This window comes from Chlamydotis macqueenii, chromosome 16 (genome assembly GCF_036417535.1).
Source record: "Chlamydotis macqueenii isolate bChlMac1 chromosome 16, bChlMac1.mat, whole genome shotgun sequence".
NCBI lineage: Eukaryota > Metazoa > Chordata > Aves > Otidiformes > Otididae > Chlamydotis > Chlamydotis macqueenii.
The window spans coordinates 1,332,780-1,357,319 of NC_141571.1; the positions used below are offsets into that span (position 1 = coordinate 1,332,780).

The window sequence follows — 24,540 nt, forward strand, 5'->3', positions numbered from 1 at the left end:
AGGGGCCTGCCAGGCAAGACGGAGGCCGGGTGGGTCCGGCCGGAGCCGACTGACGGAGCCGGACCGCGGTCTGGCCCGCAGCCGCGGGGGCGGGGATGGGGGGCGGCGATGAAGGGGGCACCACACCCCTGCGGTGCGGCCGCCCGGCCCCGCAGGCCTCAGGGCGCGGGGTAGTCCCCAGCCCACGGCAGGCGCCCCTGCGCATGCGCAAGGCCGCGCAGCCCGCCCCGTTCGCCAGAACCCGCCGGCGCTCAAGCGCGTGCGCAGCGCCGGCTCCCGCCCCGCGAGCGCGCGCACGCACGCAGCTCTGCGCATGCGCGCGGCCGCCGCGCCCGCCTCGCCACCGCCCACTCGCGAGAGTGTGATGACGTCCGCGCAGCGTCCCCCTTCCCCTCCCGGCCGCGCTGTGACGTTCACAGCGGGCCCCGCCCCCCACTATAAAAGCGGCGGCGGGCGGCGGGCGCCATTGTGCTGCGGAGCGGGTCGCGGTTGTGCAGTGTGCGGGCTTCCTAGCGCCGCTCCCCGCGCCCCTCTCGCCGCTTCTCCTCCCTCTCTTTCTCTCTCTCTCCTCTCTCCCCCCTCTCCCTCCCTTTCTCTCTCTCCTGTCCCTCTCCCCCCCCCTCCGCCGCGGAGATGCCGCGCGTCTACATCGGCCGCCTGAGCTACCACGTCCGGGAGAAGGACATCCAGCGCTTCTTCAGCGGCTACGGCCGCCTGCTCGAGGTCGACCTCAAAAACGGGTGAGTGCCGGCCCGCGGCCCCGGGGCCCGGCACTGCCCCGCTCGGCCGAGGCCCCGCGGCCCCCCCCCCCCCCCCCTCCGCCCCGCAGCCCCCGCGCCGCCTTCCCTCCTCCTTTCCCCCGCCGCCCCCCTCCCCCCGCCGCCCCCCCCTCCCCGCCGCCGGCCGCTCCCGCCCGCACTGCCGCGTGGCGCCCGGCTCAAGATGGCGGCGGCGCGGGGGGGAGCGGGGGCGCTGCGGCGGGGCGGGCGCTCATTGTCCCGGCTGGGCCCGGGCGGGGCCGGGCTGGCAGCTGAGCGGGCCCCTTCTTCTGCTGCCAGTTACGGCTTCGTGGAGTTCGAGGACTCCCGCGACGCCGACGATGCCGTTTACGAGCTGAACGGCAAGGATCTGTGCGGGGAACGGGTGATCGTGGAGCACGCCCGCGGCCCGCGCCGCGACAGGGATGGGTACAGCTACAGTAGTCGCAGTGAGTAGGGGCCCGCCATCCTGCGCGGTTCTAGGGCTGCTGGGGGCCGGGGTGGGGCGGCTCGGCGGAGCCGGGGAGCGGAGCGGAGTGGAGGGGGCCGAGCCCTGGGGGGCGGGGGTCGCTGTCCAGTAGCGGGGGGGATGCCGGGCGCATCGCGGGGAGCGCGCTCCGCTGGCCCTGCGCTGCGGGCGCCTTTGCTGGCACCCGCGTTGCGCTCGGCTATCCCCTGAGAGACCTAGGAGGGCAGATACGCGGAGCTGGCTGCAAAATTGGGGCCTTCTAGAGAGGGTTTCTTGTTAATCAGAAGCAGTACGCTCTGCTAATTTAAGGGCTCCAGCCTTCTTGGGAGCGTGTAGATGAAACGCTGATGTTGCGTCCCCAGTATTAATATATAAATACCGTTGCATAATTGGGGTGGAAGTACTCAGCTGTGAACTTTGAATGTTTCAGCGGAATATGGAGAAGGGGTGGGGGGAGGTTTTCAAGCAGGGATCTGTTGTGGGGGATATTGTAAATATTTCTGTGCTCGGCTGACTTATGTAGCTTCTTGAGCTGGGCTTTATAGAACTTAAGTGGCCTAGTACTGTAATTAAAAGTACTAAGGTTCATCTTTCGGTAGTCTCTAGAGGCATGGTGTTTGGGGGGGTGGGTTTCTTGTCTTTTTAAAAAGAATCAAATGTATGTTGTTTTAAAATTGTTGCATGTTCAATTCAAACTTTTTAACAAGTCCTTGATGTTTCAATTTAAAAGTGACCAGTGGGGCTGAGGCTGTGTCCACTGAGGCTAAGATGACTGCCTTTCCTGATTGGCCATGGCTTTTCCATACATTGTGTGACCCTTGCCCTATGACCCTTTGGCTGACCTTACCGGAAGCCATGACGACAGCAGCCTTTTGCCATTAGACGCAGGGTGATGGTGAGGATTCCAAGGGTTAGACAAAACTGGTTAAACTGAACTAGGTGACTGTTACCTTGCGTGTTTTGTGGCCAAACCACCACCAAAAACCTCATACTGTGATGTAAGTACTTAGTGTAACTAGTAAACGTTTTTGTAAAATGTAGAAATGCATGTAATCAGTTAAGTTTTATATTTTACAATGTTCTGTAAAATAAAACTTAGCAAGGTGAATCTAATAAGGAGCAGTCACTCTCTAACAGATCTTAGGAGCGCAGACTTGTAGGATTTTAGTCTGTTTGATTTGCCATTGATATAGATTATGGCAAAATTGCAAAGTTTATTGGAGGCTTAGAGAAATAAAGTCCTACTCCAGTAAATATAACTGTTTTAACTAACTTTTTCAGAACATTTAGTTTTTTTTGTGCTAGGAGACAATCTAACTTCATTTCTTTGTATAATAAAGGTGGGGGTGGTGGCGGATATAGCAGTCGGAGACAATCTGGAAGAGATAAATACGGACCGCCTGTTCGTACAGAGTACAGACTGATTGTTGAAAACCTTTCCAGTCGCTGTAGTTGGCAGGATTTGAAAGTAAGTACGAATGCTCTGTCATGGAGCCTGTTGTGACCAGCGGGAAGCGAAAACTTCCTTCAGTATCGGTGTTCGTTTTGATTTAGGTGGAAGTAATTGAGAAGGATTTGTGCGTGAATGTTTACATGCAATTAATGCTTCTTGCATTTGCTGAGACTTGTCTTAAGCTTGTGTACTTGTGGAGCGAAAGCGTGTGGGATGGTTATGTAATTCTTTGTCTACTCCCTACAGGATTTCATGAGGCAAGCTGGTGAGGTGACCTATGCAGATGCTCACAAAGAACGTACAAATGAAGGAGTGATTGAGTTCCGATCTTACTCAGACATGAAGCGTGCCCTGGACAAGCTGGATGGCACGGAGATCAATGGAAGGAAGATCAGGCTGGTGGAAGACAAGCCACGGTCGAGCCATAGGCGATCTTACTCTGGCAGCAGGTCAAGGTAACTTGTGGGATATGTCAGTCTCTGCATCAAGGATGGGCATCAAGCCCTACCTGCAGTAGTTGCCTTCGATTGATATTTTAGGAACAGGATAATGGCTGAGAATGCGGAAGGCATCATTTTATGTAATACAGCAAAGCCAGATTTGGGAGTTTTTTGCATGTGAAATATCAGGTGTCATTCATTGACAGCACATCGAATCTAGGTGGATTAATAGGACGTCTTGATGTGGCCGTGCTTGGTTTTGAGGAGTTCTTTAGCAGCTTCTCTCTGTTAGATGGTATGGCAGGGCACACCAGACAACGAATAAGTGCCAAATTACTTTTTAAATGTTCCTAGGTCACGATCTAGAAGGCGGTCTAGAAGCAGAAGTCGCAGAAGTAGGAGCAGCCGCAGCAGGTCCCGTAGCGTCTCCAAAAGCCGCTCACGGTAAGTGGTAGTGTTTTGTTTTCTGTTGGTAAGGGAATTGCTACTTATCGATTGGTGAATATTCCATTCAAGCAGATTAAACTCTGTCTTGTTTTGAAAGCTCTAAATCCAGGTCACGAAGCAAGGACCGCTCACGATCCAGATCCAAAAGCAGGAAGTCTCGATCAAAGAGCAAATCAAAACCCAAGTCTGACAGGGGTTCACGCTCTCACAGCAGATCCAAGGAGAAGTCCGAGAAGTCTCGGTCCCGATCCAGGTCCAGGTCCCGGTCTCCCAAAGAAAATGGTAAAGGAGATGCTAAGTCTAAGTCTAGGTCAAGGAGTAGGTCTCGTTCCAATTCTCCGCAGCAGCAGCCGTCTGCCAAGGCTCGCTCAGAGTCGCCACCCAAAAGAGCTGTGTCAAGGTCCCGCTCCAGATCTCGTTCGAAATCTCGCTCACGATCAAGATCCAGTTCAAGAGATTAAGACTAGAACTCTCCTCGTACATTGCACACTATTATGGAACATTTTCCTACTTGTCAGGCCATTAGTGTTATGTTAGTACTTCAGAAGTTGGTTTTTTCTCTTGCAGGAGTGAATGGCCTAAGACCTAAGTAATGAGGCATAAAGGTTTAATTTGTATCCCGAGTTTGAAAATACGAGATCGGCTGGTGGTACAAAGCAGGAAAAGTCCCCCTTTTGTAGAAATTCGCTAAAAGTTTGATTTTATAGCATTTCTGCAGGAGTAACTTTACTCAAGTGCAAAATGGTTTTTATATTAAAAATAAACTGAACATAAACAGGCTTCAATCTGGGCTTTTTTGAAAGTATCATTTTTTTCCTTTTTTTGTCATGGTTTTAGAACTTTGGGTATCATTAACTTAATAGGTTACAGCTTGCTACCAAAGGCAGGATTGCCGTGCTGGGCAGATCAGATAACTCTGGTTTATCTTAAGTTGTGGAAACAGGCTGCAAACTGTATGAACCTGTAACAATACTGGGAAGATTTTAGACCAGCAATAAACTCGAGTTGGAGCATTTCTGTTGTATCTTAACTTGCCAAAAGAACATTCCCCCCAGCTGTGACTGCGTTAAAGGTAATAAAGGTACTCTGGAGCCTGTGTCCTACAGTATTGCTGAAAATCCCATGTTTCAAACTTGAAGGAATGAAAGCTTTCTGACCCTTTTTTGCTTGAATATCAAGTGTCACTCACTTGTCAGACACGAACGTGTCTTAGATGTGGTCCACATCCCTAGTACGTTGTATGGTTTGTCAGCCTCTGAATACCTACGGGGTATGAAAACTGGGTAAAAAAAACTGTCTTCCCTCCCTTTTGACTCATTTATGCTAACATTCTGCTTCAGACTAGGAGAACTATAATCCTGTTGTGTGTAAGTCCGAACTTTATTGGAAATGTAATCTCTTTGAGCTAGAGTTCTAGTCTTAACAAAGGCTTTGCTAAACCACAGTTGCCAATTCACTTAAATTGTGGAATAGGACTCATCCCAAAAATTCCCCTTTATAGCTAAATTGATTTTTGTAACATGCAATAGCAAACGTTAGAACTGCCTTGTACTCTTTATACAACGTGTAGTTTGACTTGTATAAAATTAAATTGGTGACTCAAACTCTTGTGTTTCTTGCGCTGGAATGGGATTCTCCTTCTGCCTCTCGTGCTGGGGAAATGACAGTTTATCCTGCTTACCTTTTGCTGGAAGAACTTCTTTGGTTTAGTAAAGGCTTGGCAGCTCTCAAAGCACGCTTGGGTTGTGCTTGAGACCAGCTTAGCGAACTGGGCCCTGTTTGTCCCAGCGCATTGTCTTCTCTTCTGGCTTGCAGCACCTCTGACCGCTCAGAACTTTACCCATCTGTTCAGATGAACGGGATTGGGCGTGAGGAGTCCGTTGAGCACGTGTTCAAGTGCGACTTGAGGCCCGCTTTGCTTTTCTGGAATTGCTCTATGCTCTAGGCTGTTCTCTTGAAAATGAATGCTCAGCTCCTTAGCATTTCCTGATCGTATCTAGAAGGCTTGAGCCTTAGTTGTGTATGAGTAGCCATGCTAGCACAAGGGGTCCCGGGATGAGCAAAGGTCGTTTTGCCTGATAAGCTCACGTTCCTCATGGAACCCGAAGGGAAGTGATGGTGTGGCTGTGTTGCCAGAAGATGGGGTTCCTGTTCCTTTCATACTGAACGCTTTCCCATGCTGTTATCAGCCCAAGCATGGGAAAGCAGCTGTATCTGAGCTGGCAAGGTGTGCTTCCCCGTGCTGCTTTGTGTGACCATGGAGTCTGACCGGTGTTTCTGGCAGGACTGACTGCGCTTCTGCAGAGTGCATTTCGTACCGCAGTTTTATTCTCTGCGCCTGGAATGAGGTGAGTTCTGTGTTCAGTTAATTTGTGATAAGTTTGTTGTTTTGTTTTTTAAATTGAAGCTGTTTTAGTTAAGGTGCATTTTAGCAAAATAACCAGAAAAACGATGTGCTGTAGTTCTGATCCCTGCAGGGAAGACCTCTGCATTGGGTTTCAAATGTGGGAGGGTTCTGGGGACTTTCTACAGATGTCAGGCTGCACAAGAACAGTTCCATGTGGGTTTACAGCCCTAACCTACACTTGCAGAAATCTTTTCCTCCCATAAACTTGTTGCTGCAGAAGCGTTATGCCCCCCTGATTTTATTTATGCAGGTCATGGAGTGGGTCAGACTGCATGGAGAGCTCCGATTAGCCTCGGGGGCTGCAGTGAAATTACGTGCGTTCCTCAAACAAGAGTTGTGCTGGGCATTCACTAGGTGAAAAGGTGCATATACATATTTTCAGTGTCTCTATGTCCTTGCAGTAATAAAACAAGATGTTAACAATTACTTTTTTGCACATGCTTGTAGATACTCGTAACTGCTTGTTTCTAAAACCGATTTCCAGTGCCAGCATGAGACTGTCTTGGCCTTGCAGTGGCCATCAGCACCGCAGTCTTGGTTAACGATGCGTAAGGGCATCTTTTACCAGCTATGTTCTTAGCTGTCTGAAATGAGGTTGTTATGACAATGGCTACGTCGAAGACATCTTTCTTCATTAATTACTCGGAGAGCCTAGATTGGATTTAACCAGCTTGCCTGAAACTCCTTTAAATATCAAAGATTTCTTTTTCTGTTCCTGGTGCCACATGCGATGTCTCCCTTGGCTGCTGTGTGAAAGAGAAACAGCTCTTTACTGCGCAAACGAGGCAGGAATACCTTGGCATGGCTTGCATCCTTCTGGATTTGTTTCCTCTGGAAAACTAATGGGATTTCAGCAGTGCTGGATACTGAGCCAATACAGTTAAGTGCAAGGCTTGTGATAACAAACGAACCCACCAACACCACCCAAACGCTGTAATCCCTCTAGCTCTGGCACCGCCAGTTTTTGTAGGAGTGAGGGCTCAGTCCGGTGTGTGTTTGAGATCACAAGTGTGATTATTTCTGAGCGCTCCCGTAGGTGTTACCAGAGCGTGGTTTGGATCAACGTCTTACACTTCACAGAAGAGTAAAAGGCCGCAGCGGACTTGCATGCTTGCTGCGTTTTGCAGCTGTAGCGTGTGCTTTGCATTGGCCTGCAGTAGTAGCAGTAGGCAATGGCAAACCCATCTGGCGTTGCTCCTGTCTCAGTTTTTAACCTAACTGGAGCCATCTTTTCAGGGATGTGCTTTAGTATTGGGCATCCTGACTCACTTTTTCTGCGTTTGGTATAATCCATATAAATTTGTTCTTGAAAAGCCTTCTCATCAAATATGGAGTGCAGAATTGACTTAAAATGTTAGTGTCCTATAGCAAATTGTGAAGGAGAAATCAACACTCTACCATTAAAAAAAAAAAGTGAAACTTAGAATCAGGCTGTTCCTAGCCTTTTCGGTGTTTCTGCTTCATGTAGGCAGTGAGTCAGAGGGCTCCACACAGCCGCCTGTAGCCTTGGAAGTGAAGTGGAATCTTCCTTGGAGAGCAGTGACGCTGGCTGTCACGCACAAACGGGGAAATCTGGAATTAAAATCCATTCTTGCGCAGAGTCCCTGGGTGACTTGTCATTTGTGTGCTTTGAACTTCGTCTCCTTCACTGCCTGTGTCAGGAGGTCACGAAAGAGAATCCTTTTTCCCAGCTCAAAAAGGTGCTTCCAAGCTTTGCCTTCTAGCTCAGTGCTCTGATGGAGAAGAGAACAAATCCCTAATGCACCTGGTCCGGTGAGGAAGCAAGCTCCAAAATGTGATTATTGCTGATCTAGATGAAAAAGAGCGGGAGAACGGACTATGAACAAGAGGATTTTAGACCGTGCTGTCACCAAACACCCCATTTGAAATGGCCATTTACATTACATCGCTGGGAGAAAACAGGTACGGTGTGTTGGCTTGCTGTAGGGGAGAGCACAGCTTTTGTGCTTGATGTCCATCAAATTCAGTATCTTAGCTAGCAATGTCACTGTGCTTGGCAGTGGCTAGAATAGGTGACGCTCCTTTTTCCTATCCTAACATTTCTGCCTCTACATTTTGTGATTTGAGAGCCCATGTACAATGGGCAGATTCCCCTCTCCCAAACAAGACTGTAACCATCTGCATGAGCGATAGGGAGGGGCATTGAAACCATGATTGCTGGATTTATTGTTCGCGCATGGAATCACTTGAACTGTTTCCAGTTCCTACGTGAACCCAGTTCAGGCTGGCACTGTAACATCCACAAAGCAATTACATAAGTCAAAGAGCAAAAGCTGGGAAGGCAGGAATTGGGCTCACGAGCCTGGAAATCCCAAAAATTTAGCTGAGCTGACATTCGGTATGAAGACCGAGAGAGATGATGCAAAATACTGTGATGATTTGAGATACACTTCGTTCAAATGTTGTGGTTCAAATGGAGGCAAAGCTCTGCAACGCAATTAGCAGATCTTTGCTGTGCTGCTTGTGCACTTTGTAATGTCTGTTTAACACGACTACGAACGTGGCACTTCACAGGGTGAGAAGCAAAGCTAATAGAAATACTGATTTGCGTAGCAGCAGCTATTAACAGGTCAAGAATTTTAACTCTGTTCTTGGGATCATAACTTTATCTGTTAATATGGTGATCCACCCTTTTCCCCCGTGTTTTGTGTTGTGGTTAAGTTTTGCTCCGATGTTTTGCCTTTGAGCGAGAACTGAGGCAGCGACTTCAGCCCAAAATACTGAAAACAGTGGAGGGAAAGCTCTGCAGGTAACACCAGAGTCGGAGGTGACTGGAAGATGCAGCCGGGGCTGCACAGCCCTGCTGCAGTCTGGACTTGTTAGGTCTGGTGGCGTTAATGGCGTAGCAGAGTTTGATAAGCCATGTAGGTAATGCTTTTATTATTTAATTTATTCTAAGAGCAAAGTTTAAACGAATGAAAGTTTGTAGAATCACAGAACACCCCAAATTGGCAGGGACCCCTATCGATCATCAAGTCCAACTCTCTGCTCCTCACAGGGCTACCTAAAACTAAACCACATGACAAGAGCATCGTCCAGATGTTCCTTGACCTCTGACAGGCTTGCTGCCGTGACCACCTCCCTGGGGAGCCTGTTCCAGGGAGCCACCATCCTCTCGGTGAAGAACCTTTTCCCAACGTTCAATCTGAACTTCCCCTGACGCAGCTGCATTCCATTTCCTCGTGTCCTGTCGCTGGTCTCCAGAGAGAGGAGATCAGCACCTCCCCCCCGAGGAAGGTGCAGGCTGCGATGGGCTCACCCCTCAGCCTTCTCTTCTCCAAGCTGAATGAGCCAAGAGACCTCAGCCGCTCCTCCTAAGTCTTCTCCTCGAGACCCTTCACCATCTTGGCCGCCCTCCTCTGGACACACTCCAGCAGTTTGATGTTCTCCTTCTACTGAGGCGCCCAAAACTGCGCACAGTGCTGGAGGTGGGGCCGCAGCAGTGTGGCGTGGAGTGGGGCACTCGCCACCCTCGACCGGTTCGCTGTGCTGTGCTTGATGCCCTCCAGGCCCCGGCCGCCAATCCAGACCCCCAGATCTCTTTCTGCCGGGCTCCTCTCCAGCCTCTCGTCCCACAGTTTTTACATGTAAGTTCAGATGCCTTACAACAGAGGTCATGGAAATGGAGGGAGGCAGAGGAGGGAGCAATGGTCTGGTACAACATCACCCAGAGAGCTCACTGGGAAGCCGGGAATGCTGCCTCTTTTTTGCCTAAAGTAGCCGTTTCCCAGGAATTCACTGTTCTGAATTCACAACTTTTTTATGGCAAGCATAGCCAGGAACAGGGAACCACTGGGAGAAGGTGAATGCTGGGTTGCTTTTCAGGTGACTGAGTTTCACCCTGCTCCTGTTTCCAGTCTGTTTGAACCTCCCGCAGCAGCACAAAAGCGTTTACGTGGGAAGACCTTTTCCTATACTGTGCCGCTGAAGGTTCATTTGAAAAGGGGGAAGACGGCAGTGGCAGCAAAGGAAACACCTGGTAGTTACTTCCTGATTTTCAGGATCTAATTGCTTCATCGGAGTCTTTGGCTTCATCTTCTGTAATGTACTAAAAATTTTGGAGTACAAAACACAAGGTGATAAAAAACTGGCAAATGCTTACACTAGAAACAAGGAGCTCGTTCCTGCGCTCCACAAAGCGATTAGGACGGTCCTTGCCCCAGGTTCGGCCCACAGGCGAGCAGGCAGCTGCCTCTCCTGGCCGGCCCAACCATGGCGAGCACCGTTCTCAGCAGCTTTTTGTGCATTTTGGTCCTTGTGCTCCCAGTCTTGGTTCCTTCCACTCCCCACCTTCTGCGGAGAAGTGGGACATTGTGTCAGCGCCTAAAAGGGACCCGTCTTGTGTGGCCACAAAATGCCAAGGGCTGGGCAGGTAAGCCGCCCTGGTTTTTGACCAGAGCCCTCAGGATGCGCTGCTCAGCACTGTGCACGAGTCACAGAGCCATGGGACAGGGTGGGGTGGATGGGATCTTTGCAGGCCATCTATCCAACCCCCAGTCCTGCATTTCCTCCAGAGAACCGGTGCGATCCGTTTGCTTCCCAGCGACCTCGGGGATTTCGCGTTAACGTGGTTCACCGGTGCAGGGGTGCTGGGGGGGAGGCTCCCCGTGCCTCGCTGCTCAGCCAAGGCCTGGGGAAGGGGTTTGGGCTGTGGGCCCCTTGGAACCCACGGGAGAGGGGGATGCGCTTCCATCACTGAGGCGGCCTGCTGCTCTCCGGGGCGGTGGGTCAAAGGTCAGAGGAAAGGCAGCTCCGGGCCCCATGGGACCCCCAGAGAAGAGGGGAACCTCGCAGCCCCAACGCCGGCCTGGGGCTGACCGGCGCCAGGCTCGGGCCCCTCGGCGCTGCAGGCCCCGGCGCCCCCGGCCCCGCCGCGGGAAGCGGCGATGGAACGCGGGGAGGGGGGGGGGCTGGGGGCGCCGTCCCGGGCCAGGGGTTGCGGGGGGGCTGCGGGACCCCGGCCGTTGCCATGGCGACCCTGCCCTCCCCGCGGGGCAGCTCCCCGAAATCCCGCGGCGGGGAGGCACCCACGGGTTGCCATGGCGACGGCGCTCATTAAGCGCATTTTCACCCAGCCCAATTACCGCCCCCGCCCCCCGCGCGCTGCCGCTCACGCGCGGCCCGGCCCGGCCCGGCCCAGCGCCCCTCCCGCCGCCGGAACCCCCCCGCCCGGTGCGGCCCCACTCGCAGCCCCGCCAGCCCCGGGCCGGGCCGGGCCCTGCGGGCGGGTCGGCGGCCGCCCAGGCCCAGCCGTACCGCGGCCCCGAGAGCCGGGCCCGGGCCCCGCCGTGGAGGTAAGGAGCGCGGCCGGGCGCTGCCGGGGCCGGGAGCCGCCCCCTTTGCTTTTCCCCGCAGGCGAGGCCGGGGCCGGGACTGGGGCTCGGGCTGGGACGGCGGGGCCGGGCCCGAGCCCGGGCCCGGGCCCGCTCTGCTCCACCCCCCGCAGCCGGGGCAGCCCCGGGCCGGCGGGGGAGGGCCGCTCCGCCACTGCCGCCCTGTAGCGAAAGCCGGCCCGGGCGGGGCGGCCCAGGCCCGGGGGGGGCCGGGGAGCGGAGCGGGCCCGGGGCTGCCGGGCCCACCCTGCCCTGTGCTCCACGGGGTGGCGGACCCGCGTGGGTCCCTTCGGGCTGTGACATTTATGTGCGGGAAAGTGGTTTTTTTTTTGAAGACAAGCCACGGCGCCCAGCAGTGGGGATATCTTAACAAAAAAAAAATAAAATTGAAAAGGACGTGCAGGTGCCTATTTCCTTCAGACAAGTTCTGTACTGGTGTGGCCGCCGGTCCCACTGGGCTGACTGGTCCCAGCTGGGCACATATGGTGCGGGGCGCAGCCCGGGTGTGACCCGGCGTCCAGCACAGACAGGGAGTGGGCTGTTCATCCCTCGCTTTCCCAAGGGATCCCCTCTGGGATGCACACAGGCCGGGGGCCCCTCGCAGGCTGGACTCCTGACCATGCTCCTGGTGTTTCTCAAACACCGCACGAGTGCTTGCTGTGCTGGAGCCGACGCCGCTGCATCCTTGGACGGGTCCTGCAGCGTGGAGGGTGTTAGTGTCACCTAGATGGACCCAGAAGAAACAGCCTAGGCTACAGAGAGCATGCTCTGCATCGTCTAGGATAGGTTCTGGTTGTGTTTCTTTACTAAGAAACTGGACGTTTTGAACTATTTTGGGATTGTGTATCAATCCTCTTTGGATGTTTCTTCCTGCTTCTAAGTGTAACTTGTACTTACGGAAACATATCCTGTGTTATGCCCTAACTCCGTGCAGGGCTGGATGCTGCGGTGGGGCTGGCACTACCAGCTGGCGGTGGCTTAAGGCAGCAGAGCGGAAGGCGGGATGTGAGTGTCCCCTTTGTGCCTCTCTCGAGGGTGGCTGGGGATCTGCGCCCAGTCGGAGCTGCCCCAGCTTCAGGCTGCCTTCTGGCCAGTGTCACTTTGAGCCCGGCACAGGAGATCACTGGTGGCTGCTCCTTCTCCGCACCTGCGGGTCTGAGCAGATCCGCAAGCCCGAGAGCTAGTCCTGGGGGCAGTGACACTCCTGGGGACAGCAGGTGACACCAGGCCAAGTGTCTCTGCTTTGATAGCTGTGTCTGAACCTAAAGGTGAGGGCAGTTTGCTGCTGTCTTGCCCTTCTCCCTCCAGTCTCTGTCTTCACAGAATCTATTCGCTGTTTTGAAATGTGCAACACGAACAGCCTCTTACTGCACGGAAGGTCATTCCATCCTGTTTTGAGATGTTGATAAATACCACGGTCCATTGCAAACCTCACCCCATGCTGCAGCAGAACCTGGGAGGACTTTGTGGCCCCTGGTTTATTCCAGACGAGGCATTGCCTCCTGGGTTTGAAGCAGCAGTCAGAGTTGGAAGGGAAGAGGTGTGCGTGTGTTTGCCGTTCTCCGCTGGGCCGCCTGCCTGTGCAAAGGGTGCTGCTGAGTGCACTGCTGCATGTGTACGGAGCAAATACTCGCTGATCTCGGAAACACCTGCCCTGGGCAATGCCAGAAGACAGGGGAAGATCCAGGGGAGCAGCTCCCAGCCCACCGTGTCTCTGCAGTGCTCTTGTGTACCAGTGTACTCCAGTGCAGAGTTCGGGAATATTTAAAAATCTGAGAAGCCACAAAGCCAATAAACTTGTTAATATTGTTTGAAATACAATTGTTTTAAGCCAATTTAGTGATGAGAAGAAACACCTGTTTTGACCAGACTGTGCTTTATAAAGTGCTGATGGGGCTGTACAGAGCCGCCATGCTGGAAGCTGCTTTTCTCTGTGCTCCTTGGCGGCCTGTTGCACGCAGCGTAGCTTTTCAAACAGTGGAGCGTTCCCTGGCTTTGCCGTGGTTTTGGAGAGGGCGAGTGTGAGTTGGAGGCTCGTGACTACAACAACCGCAGAAATGCTTGCTTTCCAAACCTGTGTCACTGATCTGGAGCGACAGTTGACCAACACCTGGTGTTTCTTGTTTGATGAGCTAGAAACTTTGTGAGCCGCAGAACAGAACCAGTGAAGCCTGGTTGCCTTAAAACATGTATTTTGCGGCCGGTTTCCTCTGCAATGTGAAGATGTGTGCCCAGATCAGCTGTCCCCAGCTGCTCTCTGGCGCTCAGGAGGTTCAGCCCATGCCCCGCGCTGACACCCTCCCCAGCAAGGTGAGGGGCAATGCAGAGATCCCATCCTCTGCAGGGGCTTGGTTTCCCAGACTTGAAGGTTTTACTCTGGTGGAGACCGCTCTCACGGAGACGTCTAATCTTGCTGAGTCGGGCTGGTGGGGTCTGACTGCAGGCAGGCGGCCACGTGCTCGTACGTAACTCGTACATGGGGACCGCGACTGCAAGAACTGCTTTGGGTGAGCTGAGCTGCTGAAGGAGAGCGCTTCTGGATGAAAGTTGCCTTGAGAAATTCCTCCTCTCCTGATCCCATAGTTGACCCTGCTCTGAGCAGTGGGTTGGACTGGAGACCTCCTGAGGTTCCTTCCAGCCTGAATTATCCTGCGATCCTTAACGGGTCATACCAGGGCTTGCAGGAGACCCCTTGAAGTGATCTCTGGGGTGGTGGTACCTGCCCGGGCTCAGGCTCCGTGCGCTAAAGCAAGCAGACTTGTCTCAGCCACGGGCATCCTCTCCCTGATGTCTGTCAGGGGTCCTGCACTCAGGGAGCAGGGCTCTCCAAAGGGATGTGTGCCGGCACCTTTTTCCTGCTGGGGCAGGTCGTAGCTGTGGCTGTGCTCCTTCGCGGAGACGCTTGTTCTCTTCCCACCTTGTCCTCAAACACTGCTCCTGGCCTGAGATGTTTCACAGCAGGTTGGGCTTCCAGGGGCTTTTATGCCAGGGTTTTGAAAACTGTGAGCTGCAAACAATATCTCCGATCCTGATTCTCGCTCCTGCGTGCTGGGGATAGAGCTCTGCAGCGTGGGTGTTGTGTCACCCCACGCCAATCCCACCAGCAAGGTTGCAGAGCATTGCAGAGCAGTGGGACTGTTTGTGCGGGACTTATCTCGGACATGGGAGTTAAAGGTGTAACAGTGTGTGCTATGGTCGGTGTGAGCAGTGCTGGTGGTATGTTGTTGTCTCACACCTTGGAAGCCCTTCACAAAAGGTGGGGGAGTCCAGGGGGCTTTCAGCTGTGGCAACGCTGTGCTTACAAGTTCACACCAACGATGTTCTTGAGGCTTGTGGGTGGCCCTGGAGTAGTTTTGGGCCTGTTTCTCCCTGTGGACCTTAAAAGGAGAGAAACGTGGCTTGAGACATCTGCAAGCACGAGGTTTTGTGGTGTCCAGGACCTCAAAGTCTCTGCTCCCTTGCGGGATGGAGCAGGACACGTGCTGGGGGAGTTTTTTGCAGAATTCGTGCTCCCTGTGTGCTCGAAGGGCAGGAGTTGGGGCAAGGTGCTAGGGAGAGGTTTCCCCCAACAAGAAAGAGGTTGCTCTGGCCAGAGGTGCTGGGGAAGCACAGACGCTGCTGCTGAGGGGCAGGTGAGAGGAACAGGAGTGAGAGCTTGTTGCAGGGCAGCGCTGTGGGCTGGATGGGCTCCTCGGCCTTCCTCAAGCTCTTTGGAGGGCTCCTGGCCCCCCGAGCTGGGCTGCCCAGCTGTGGTGCGGTGCGGGGACATGCCCTTTGCAGTGCAAGGCCTGCCCCGAGGCTGTTGGAGGAGGGATTGTCTGGAGGTTAAGTCCTAAACCTCAGTTATTTCATTCTCCCAGTTTAAGGAACAGCCCCTCAGCCTATAACCCAAATTCGTTCTATTCACCCTGGACTCGTAAGACACAGGAGGACCAATTTCGATAGCGTGGGCAGGCAGCCCCACGAGGATTTGGAGAGTGTTGGACACGTGATAATTACTGCTGGTTATTTCCTGTGCAGTGATTTGCTTTTGTGCTCACGTCGTAGACTGCTGTACAGAGATGAGTTTGAGCATCACCCAGCTTGAGCGCTGGATCTAGTCATTTCTCTTCCTTTCTAGGCCTTTCCAGTCCCAAGCTGTGTTTAAATTAAAAAAAAAAAAAAAAAGCCAACAGCTCACACAAAACAAGGAGTTGTCCTTGAAACGTTTGACCCAAGTGATGCATCAAGGATAAATATCAGGTTTAAGTGCCTGAGAAAGCAGAGAGCTTCCTAGGCAGTGTTAGGAATCACCAAGGCAGGTTGGCTGCCACGTTCATCCGTTGGAGTCTGGTGTCCAGCCTGGTTACTCCGGTTCTCCTGACACCTCACAGTGCGTTTGTGACGTTGCTCCTGGAGGGCCTTAAAGGTCCAAACCATCTGCCAGCTGAACATCGAGTATTTCTGATTGCAAACCTGACAGCACTCTTAAGAGAGAGGAAGAAGCAGATCTTCCCCTGCCGTGAGCACACCGCCCCACTCTACCCTCTGGTTGTAACATCTTCACGTTCACGTCTCAGGTTTTACAATCCAGGCTTTGCCCTTTGTAGCCAAATTTTTATTTAACCGTGCTTCACTGAGACAGTCGTCCCATTTTCCGTGTGGCTGTTGTCTTTTTCAAATTCGGGTTGCATCAAAAGCAACCAGGACATGAGAGTGGTCCCCTACTTAGCCCCGTAGCAGCCCTGCCTCCATCCCAGCAGCAACTGCTCTCAAGAGGGTGTGGGAAACAGGGCAGGTCCAAAATCTTTCCCAGCCCTGTGTCCTCAGGCTCCAGCCGTCTCTGGGACACTCACACCATCATTTTCAGTAGGCATGGAGAGATCTGCCTTCCCTGACGCATCTGGTGATCCTGCTGGTTTTCTGCTTAGCTCTGTGTGTCCATTGTGGTTTTCACCAGGGCAGGAGAAGCACCCAGAGCCCTCCCTCGCTGAGGCACCCAGGCCACCAGGAAGCAATGCTCTTCTTTCCTCGGGCTTGCAGGCAGGCCCTGGCCTGGGGACATCCTGGTGTAGGCACCATAGAATCATGGAGTAGAATCAGAACAGTTTGGGTGGGAAGGGACCTTTCAAGGCCATCCAGTGCAACCCTCCTGCAAGGAGCAGGGACATCTCCAACCAGATCAGGTTGCTCAGAGCCCCGGCCAACCTGGCCTGGAACGTTTCCAGGGATGGGGCATCCACCACCTCTCTGGGCAACCTGGGCATAAACAACCACCCTCAGCATAAAAAAACTTCTTCCTTATGTCCAGTCTGGATCTACCTCCTTTTATTTTGAAACCATCACCCCTCGTCCTGTCGCACCAGACCCTGCTGAACAGTCTCTCCCCATCTTTCCTGCAGCCCCCTTTAGGCACTGGAAGGCCGCTCTCAGGTCTCCCCAGAACCTCATCTTCTCCAGGCTGAACAGCCCCAGCTCTCTCAGCCTGGCCTCACAGCAGAGCTGCTCCAGCCCTCTCATCATCTGCGTGGCCTCCTCTGGACCCTCTCCACCAGCTCCACGTCCTTCTGATGCTGGGGGCTCCAGAGCTGGACGCAGTGCTGCAGATGGGGTCTCACCAGAGCGGAGCAGAGGGGCAGAATCCCCTCCCTCGACCTGCTGCCCACGCTGCTGGGGATGCAGCCCAGGATGAGGTTGGCTTTCTGGGCTGCAAGGGCGCATTGCCGGCTCGTGTTGAGCTTCTCGTCCACCAGCACTCCCAAGTCCTTCTCCTCAGGGCTGCTCTCAATGCATTCCCCGCCCAGCCTGGATTTGTGCCTGGGATTGCCCCGACCCAGGTGCAGGACCTTGCACTTGGCCTGGTTGAACTTCCTGAGGTTGGCACGGGCCCACCTCTCCAGCCTGTCCAGGTCCCTCTGGATAGCATCCCTCCCCTCCAGCGTGTTGACGGCACCACACAGCTTGGTGTCGCTGGTGAACTTGCTGAGGGTGCACTCTATTCCACTGTCCATGTCGCTGACAGAGATGTTGAACGGGGCCGGGCCCAACATGGACCCCTGTGGGACGCCACTTGTGACCGGTCTCCACTTGGACATTGAGCCATTGACCGCAACTCTTTGAGTGTGTCCATCCAGCCAGTTCTTTATCCACCAAATGGTTCATCCGTCAAATCCGTGTATCTCCAGTTTAGAGGGAAGGATGTCATGCAGGACAGTGTCAGATCCTGCCTCCTGGGGCATGGCAGGGGCCAACTGCTGCCCTAGGGACAGGAAAGCAAGGAGGGCAGCTGGCAGGGCCACCGTGGCCAGATCCATCTAGATCAGGCCAGGACGCCAGCCTGCAGGTCAGGACCCAGTGCTGCCAGACAGCGGCTGGGGACCAGCTCTGCTGCAACGTGGCATGGACAGCCTCAGGGTGGCCCCCATGGAGGGGGATCCCAGCAGAGGCTGGTCAGGGCCAGTAAGTCCCAGTAGTGCCCTGACACTTTGCCTACTCCTTAAAATTCATGGCTAAATGGATTGAACATCATCGGTCCTGTGAGAAACTCAGCTGCATGCAGGGGACTTCGTGTTACCCATCACCCCTCGCTCTCCTCAGTTAACTCCTGTCACTTGTGAAATTCTCTCTTACAGCCAGTTAGAAGATCGAGGGTGACTGCCCAACGGGAGAACTGGAAGGGGAGCTTCAGGGACTTCGCCAGGGTAGGACTCGCCAACCCTCAGTCACAGTCCGAGTGGTGTAGGCCCCAGTGGGAGCCAGGAGCAGCCATAGCTTGAGGTGGACCTGCTGTGCTCCTACCATCTTATGGTGGTGCCAGGTAAGAAAAAACCCTCGGCGTTTGCAGGCTCTGAGCTGCAACAGGGGCTTTACTGGGTCATGTTAGCACCGGCTGTGACCTTCATGCTGTTCGCTGTTGGGTTCAGTGGGCTTTAATATAATCTTACAGGGGGTTCTGCTAGGAGATGGTGGAAAGGGAGGGACCATCCTCTACAGTTTTTTCTCACTCATTTGTGGTGTTTGTGCTTGTACCCAACTCAATTTCTTTCTTTCTGTCTTCCAGTGTCTCGCTCTGTGTCCAGGCAAGGTGATGGATGGCAGAGCAGAGATGGAAGTTGTGAGGAGCGCGAAGGGGAATGCTGCTGGGGAGGTCAGCGTCCATGTGGTCACCACCGAGAGCACTGTGCAGAGCACCCACCTGCCAACAACTGCCTTCATCATACCAGGTACACAGGACCGTCCTCTCTGACTGGTGCCTCCCCAGACCTCTCCCCCACATTGGTACCTGACTCTTCTTGTGTATCTGTGCTCCTCCCAAGCCTTGGGAGGCAAAGCTGTGCTGCTGTTGCAGCACTCTCTGTGGGTATCCCACATCACTTGGACGATTTGTGGCCGATCAAAACCTCTTGAGTTTTAAACCAAAGCCCTGATGTCTGGGGCCCTGTGCCAGTGCGGCACAGTGTGCTGGGTGCCTGCTCAGCCCCGTGGGCTCCAGGGTTGCTGCATTGTCATAGAATCACAGAACATCCCAAATTGGCAGGGACCTCTATGGATCATCAAGTCCAACTCTCTGCTCCTCACAGGGCTACCTAAAACTAAACCACATGACAAGAGCATCGTCCAGATGTTCCTTGACCTCTGACAGGCTTGCTGCCGTGACCACCTCCCTGGGGAGCCTGTTCCAGGGAGCCACCATCCTCTCGGTGAAGAACCTTTTCCCAACGTTCAATCTGAACTTCCCCTGACGCAGCTGCATTCCATTTCCTCGTGTCCTGTCGCTGGTCACCAGAGAGAGGAGATCAGCACCTCCCCCCCGAGGAAGGTGCAGGCTGCGATGGGCTCACCCCTCAGCCTTCTCTTCTCCAAGCTGAATGAGCCAAGAGACCTCAGCCGCTCCTCCTAAGTCTTCTCCTCGAGACCCTTCACCATCTTGGCCGCCCTCCTCTGGACACACTCCAGCAGTTTGATGTCCTCCTTCTACTGAGGCGCCCAAAACTGCGCACAGTGCTGGAGGTGGGGCCGCAGCAGTGTGGCGTGGAGTGGGGCACTCGCCACCCTCGACCGGTTCGCTGTGCTGTGCTCGATGCCCCCCAGGCCACGGTCGGCCCTTTGGGCTGCCAGGGCACGCTGCTGACTCCTGTTCAACCTGCCGCCAACCCAGACCCCCAGATCTCTTTCTCTTTCCACGGGGCTGCTCTCCAGCCTCTTGTCCCACAGTTTGCACATATAACCAGGATTACACCATCCCAGGTGCCGAATCCGGCGCTTGCTCTTGTTAAATGCCATACGCTTGGTGACTGCCCCGTTCTCTTGTCTATCCAGATCTCTCTGTAAGGCCTCTGTACCCTCGAGGGAGTCCTCAGCTCCTCCTCGTGTAGTATCATCGGCAAACTGCCTTAATGTACATTGGACTCCTGCATCCAGGTCATTTATAAAAACATTAAAGAGCACTGGCCCTAAAATTGAGCCCTGGGGAACTGCACTGGTGACTGGCTGCCAGCCTGGTGTAATCCCATTTATGAGAACTCTTAGAGCCCCACCCATTCACCCATTGTACTGTGGACTTGTCCAACTGTGTGCTGGGCATCTCCAGAAAGGGACTGTGAGAGAGAGTCTCCAAAGCTTTGCTAAAATCCAGAGAACCCACATCTACTGGCTGCCCTTGGCCAACTCAATGGGTGACCTTGTCATAAAAGGGAATTTAGTTCAGCAGGGCTTTCCCCTGGTGAACCCATGCTGGCTATGACCAATGACTGCATCATCTCTCAAGTGTTCTTCAATAACTCCTGGACTAACCTTCTCCACAATTTTACCAGGCACTTAAGGGAGACTGACAGGCCTTTAGTCACTGGGGTTGTCCTTCTTACCCTTCTTGAAAACTGGGATGACCATTTTCAGCCCAGCTGACCAGGGTCTTTCAGGAGGTGTGCAAGCAAAGCATGGATTTGTGTTAGATGAGTTCAGGGGTGTTTAGAAGCAAATCTCCTGATTTTTCCTTCTCCTGGTACCTCAGTTCCCGCTGCGGAGAGGCCCTGGGCTGCACAGTGTATTCCTTTGGATTGAAACTAAACTGGCAGATGCAGTCCAGGCGCTCGCCAGCACGCTCCTGCCACATCAGGGCATCCAGGTCATGGAACAGTCTGAGGCTGGGCTGCAGTAGGAACCCCTGAATGTGGATGGTGTTGGTGCCACCCCCCAGCACAAGCTATTGCTGGCTGTGGGTCTTGTTGGATCACACTGCTCGCTTCTGGGTGCTTTAGCCCGCAGCACTGAGCCCTCGGCTGGGAGGCTACGTCCTCTCTGTCATTTTGTGCTGCCTTTGAGCCATGTTTGCACCACTTAACTTTCTGTGTATGCCTCTCATTGTTTGTTTCCTTTCTTCCCTTCTCAAGCAAATGCCACTACCATCAACCTTCCCACCAGTACCTTAGAAATTCAGCGATTCCCCCGGGAGCCACAGAGAAGCACGGGGACTGAGAGGCCGGAGAGGGCAGCAGGGAGCGAGCCCATCACAGCTGCTGTCATTCCCCAGATCAGCGGGGTGCAGGCCTGCAGCACGGTTCGTGTGCTGGAGTGGAAGGATGGGGTGGCCACTTTGCCTGGGAGTAACCTGCGGGTAAGTGTAGCCCTGAGCCGCCCTGTTTGCCCCCGCGGCTGCTTGCCCTTGAAAGTGGCAGTCCCCCAGCCTGTGCCAGGCAGGGACCACCAGGATGTGGCGTGGCCCCTGGCAGGATCCCTCGGCTGTTCCGGCTCTTTGAGGCTCTTCTTGCGCCCTGTCCCTGTGCCCCTCCCACCTTGTGAGCTTAGCAGGGAGAACACACACGTGGTGCCTGGGGTCTGCAGCAGCTCTGCCCTGCACAGGGAGGCAGAGGGATGCTCCCTGCTGTGCAGGGCCTCTCTCCTTTCCAAGCTGTGCCATGGAGTTGGCTCTCACCAAACTCTTGCGCTCAAGCCTGGAAATGGTGGCCTTGCGCTCATCGGACAGCAGGTGCCTTTAGGTGCACCCCTCGGTACGTGAAACAGCTTGCACAAAATGCACCAAGTTCGCAGCTCCTACTCAGCCTCAGGACACTGCATCCTCCGGCCATCACCCTGCCCCTCCTGCTGCCAGCCCGTGCTGGTCTCACCCAGTGCAGGCAGCGTGCTCGCACTGGCGGGCCCAGCACCAGCGTGGGAGGGGCAGCAGGAGAGCTGACTGGTGCTGTGCCTGCCTCTGTCACTGGAAGAGCTAACTTCTTGTTGGACACACATGCAAAGCACGTCCCTCCCTCTCACTCTCAGAGGTCGCACCTACCCACTAGCTATCGAGTTACATTTCTATCCCCCTTGTTAACTGTTTTTCGTTGGGTTTTGGATCCATAGTTTCGAATAAATGAGTACGGGACGCTGAAGGTGGTGAGTGCTGATAAGATGCCTCCAGTGGAAGCTATAAAGGAGGATCACACAGAGAAAGATGGGGACTCAGAGGTGACACCCACCAGCAGGGACAATCCTTCTGTGGCTCCGGGTAAGGGCACCATGGCGGCACGTCTGGGGTGGGTACCATCATCCAGCAGGCGCTGTCTGGTGTAGGCCCTGAGCGAGGCAAATGTCTCCTGCCTCCTGCTCTCCTGTGCCTTACTGCTCCTCTTCCCTCTGACTCAGATGTGCCGGAGCAGACCAAGCTGCCAACAGCAGAAAGCATGTGCCACTGTGATACCTGCGGCCGGAGACACGTGTCGGATGGAGGCCGGGAAGGCAGGGGCTTCTGCAGCGAGCACTGTCACCAGCAGTTCAAGGAAAGGTAAAGAGAGGGGAGTGTGCTCTACGTAGAGCCGTACCCATCCGTCTGTCTGCCCTCCCTCCCCTGGTCTTTGTGCTCTAGCAAGGGGAGCAAGTCTGGCAGATACTGGGGACCCCACTTGTTTCCATCTTTCCTGTAGGCAGAGTACCCTGACTGCAGTGTGGGGGGATGAGGACTTGTCCCAGGGGACAGCAGGGAGCACAGGACTCAGCTTTTCTCCTACCCAGTTTGTGGCCTCATAAACACGTATCTGCTAGAGCAGGGCTGCAGCAGGAGGGTGCTTCCAGGCTGAGCAGTATGGGTCACGAGGGCATTTCCAGCTCCTCTGCTTACTTGTATCTGACTCCCAGGACTTGCTTTCCAGCATCTCTGTGTGACTGTGATGCAGCTTAGAGCCCTGCTATGAAACTAGATCACTTCTAATCCATCCCTGGGTTCAAGTTTCTGGCACCCAAGCTTATGAGGGTGATTCTGGTCTGTACCCTGGTTCTAACCTCTTGACAACTTGTGCCCTGAGTGCATACGTTAGGAGGTATGGAAGCCTGTGTGATAAGAAATGGGGTGAAAGTGGTGCTCCCTTATGGACATCCCAGCCATTGCCACGTACCGTGCCGCAGCAGTTTGCTCTCCCTTCCTCCGTGCAGGTCTGTCATTGTAGAAAACTCTGCCAGCAGTGCCAATGCCACCGAAATCCTTAAGCCGGTGAAGAAACGAAAGAGGAAGGACTACCAGAGCCCTTCAGAGGAGGAATATGAATCAGAGCAAATGGTAGGAAAAGGGCAGGGAGGGCATGTGTGCGCACGTGTCAATGTCAAGGGTGGGCCACGGGCCACCCTGTACACACTGCGGGTGTGTGCAGTTCTCATCGGTGCTTTCCAATGCTGTCAGCTGTGTGTCAAACAGCTGTGCTGTTGGCTGTTAATGCCAAAAAGACTTGAATGTGTGGAGAATCAGGGCTTCTAGACGCTTGGCTGGCTGTTTGGCATGCCGAGCGCTCCAGATTGGGCTGTCGGTATCGAGTGCTCTCAACTGCTCTCTTGAGTCTGGGCCACCAAAGTAAGTGCTGGAGTAAGAGAGTGTCTGCATGGTGTATCCTGGGGAAGGGAGGGCGACCTGGACAAGACAAGGAAGCTCTGCTTGCCCTGACTGTAGCAGATCCACTCCAGGTGTGATTGCCACCATTCAGCACCAATCAGATCCTCTTGGCCACCCATTTCTGGGCCAAGCATCAGTCAAATCATAGATGTTGTGGAGGCATAGTATGGCTCCTGGCACCGATGTGAGGGTACAACACACAGCATGAGCCTTTGTGCAGCCCTCCAACATGATGGGTTTCTGTTTTGTCTGCTGTCGTGTCTAGGAGGAAAAGCAGGAAGAGAGGAAAAACTCTGTGGAAGACTCTGCCATCAGCAATCCAGAGGCTGATGCATGGAACGGGAGCCAGCACGGTATGGAGGGGCTGAGTGGGTGGTGGGGTTTGGGGTCCCACTGCGGTGCTGGGCCAGCATTTTGGTGCTTCAGCAGAGTCAAACACGCAGTGCAACGCACTGGTACATGTTCCTGAAGGCTTGTAAGCTCCTCTGCTTGCTTGATCCTGCTCTTTCTGTCTCTTTCCATTTCTCTCCTTTCCTCTCTTTCTCTGCATGGGATCATAGAATCATAGAATCATAGAATGGTTTGGGTTGGAAGGGACCATTAAAGCCCATCCAGTCCAACCCCCCTGCAAGCAGCAGGGACATCTCCAACCAGATCAGGTTGCTCAGAGCCCCGGCCAGCCTGGCCTGGAATGTTTCCAGGGATGGGGCATCCGCCACCTCTCTGGGCAGCCTGTTCCAGTGCTCCACAACCCTCAGCGTAAAAATTTTTTTTCAAATATCTAATGTAAATCTGCCTCCCCCTAGTCCTGTAGCAACATGGTTGCACCCTTACAGATATGGCTCTGTCTCCTTCAGGCACTGGGCCATACTGTACGGTGCTTTCTGGTCCCTCCCCTTGGGAGCTGAATTTATTACTTGCTCCTGGATGCCGTGTTTGCTCCAAGAGGCACTGTCCTGAGCAATAGCGTGCCATGTCTGGCTTTGCCCCCGCCTCCTTTGGACGGTCTTACGGGGAACTTCCCTCACCTGATCAGGAGCTCACAAGTTTGGGAGCTGCTCCTGTAGGTCCAGTGCCACTGAAGCCAGGTGATTTGGGGTTGTCTCATCTCGTGGGGATCTGTTCCCAGACCGTGTCAGAGGAGATCTCAAACACAGAGCTGTTGACACAGAGGGAAAGGAGACAAGCTGAGGGATGCAATGTCTGCTTTGGTTTTTTTTATTCCTGCAGTGTGGTGGGGGGCAAGACGGAAGGAAAACTTGGGAAAATACTGAAAATAAACCTTTATGGGAAACCTTTTGTCTTTTGAATAGTGAAAGATCACACTCAAAGTAATTTTAAAATGAAACTGTTCCAGC

The 24,540-nt window shown here is 54.0% G+C and overlaps 2 protein-coding genes across 3 annotated transcripts in view; both read left to right on the forward strand.

The window, feature by feature from the left end:
• The first annotated feature begins 464 nt into the window (after nucleotides 1-464).
• SRSF6 (serine and arginine rich splicing factor 6) lies at nucleotides 465-5,171 on the forward strand. The gene is made up of 6 exons (XM_086761089.1): nucleotides 465-740; nucleotides 1,059-1,207; nucleotides 2,568-2,695; nucleotides 2,927-3,135; nucleotides 3,475-3,564; nucleotides 3,665-5,171. Exons 1-6 carry the CDS (start codon nucleotides 634-636, stop codon nucleotides 4,026-4,028), a joined length of 1,047 nt encoding a protein of 348 aa, XP_086617215.1. The 5' UTR covers nucleotides 465-633; the 3' UTR covers nucleotides 4,029-5,171.
• A 41-nt stretch (nucleotides 5,172-5,212) lies between these two features.
• L3MBTL1 (L3MBTL histone methyl-lysine binding protein 1) overlaps nucleotides 5,213-24,540 on the forward strand; it is a 35,755-nt gene continuing 16,427 nt past the window's right edge. The window contains exons 1-8 of one of the 2 annotated variants that reach the window (XM_086761088.1): nucleotides 5,213-5,915; nucleotides 17,940-18,124; nucleotides 18,368-18,530; nucleotides 20,697-20,920; nucleotides 21,667-21,811; nucleotides 21,949-22,087; nucleotides 22,732-22,855; nucleotides 23,448-23,535. In XM_086761088.1, the coding sequence (XP_086617214.1) occupies nucleotides 18,395-18,530; nucleotides 20,697-20,920; nucleotides 21,667-21,811; nucleotides 21,949-22,087; nucleotides 22,732-22,855; nucleotides 23,448-23,535 (856 nt within the window). In that variant the 5' untranslated portion in view covers nucleotides 5,213-5,915; nucleotides 17,940-18,124; nucleotides 18,368-18,394. Of the gene's footprint in view, nucleotides 5,916-17,939; nucleotides 18,125-18,367; nucleotides 18,531-20,696; nucleotides 20,921-21,666; nucleotides 21,812-21,948; nucleotides 22,088-22,731; nucleotides 22,856-23,447; nucleotides 23,536-24,540 lie in introns of those variants that run through there. The other variant, XM_086761086.1, reaches the window with a different exon arrangement.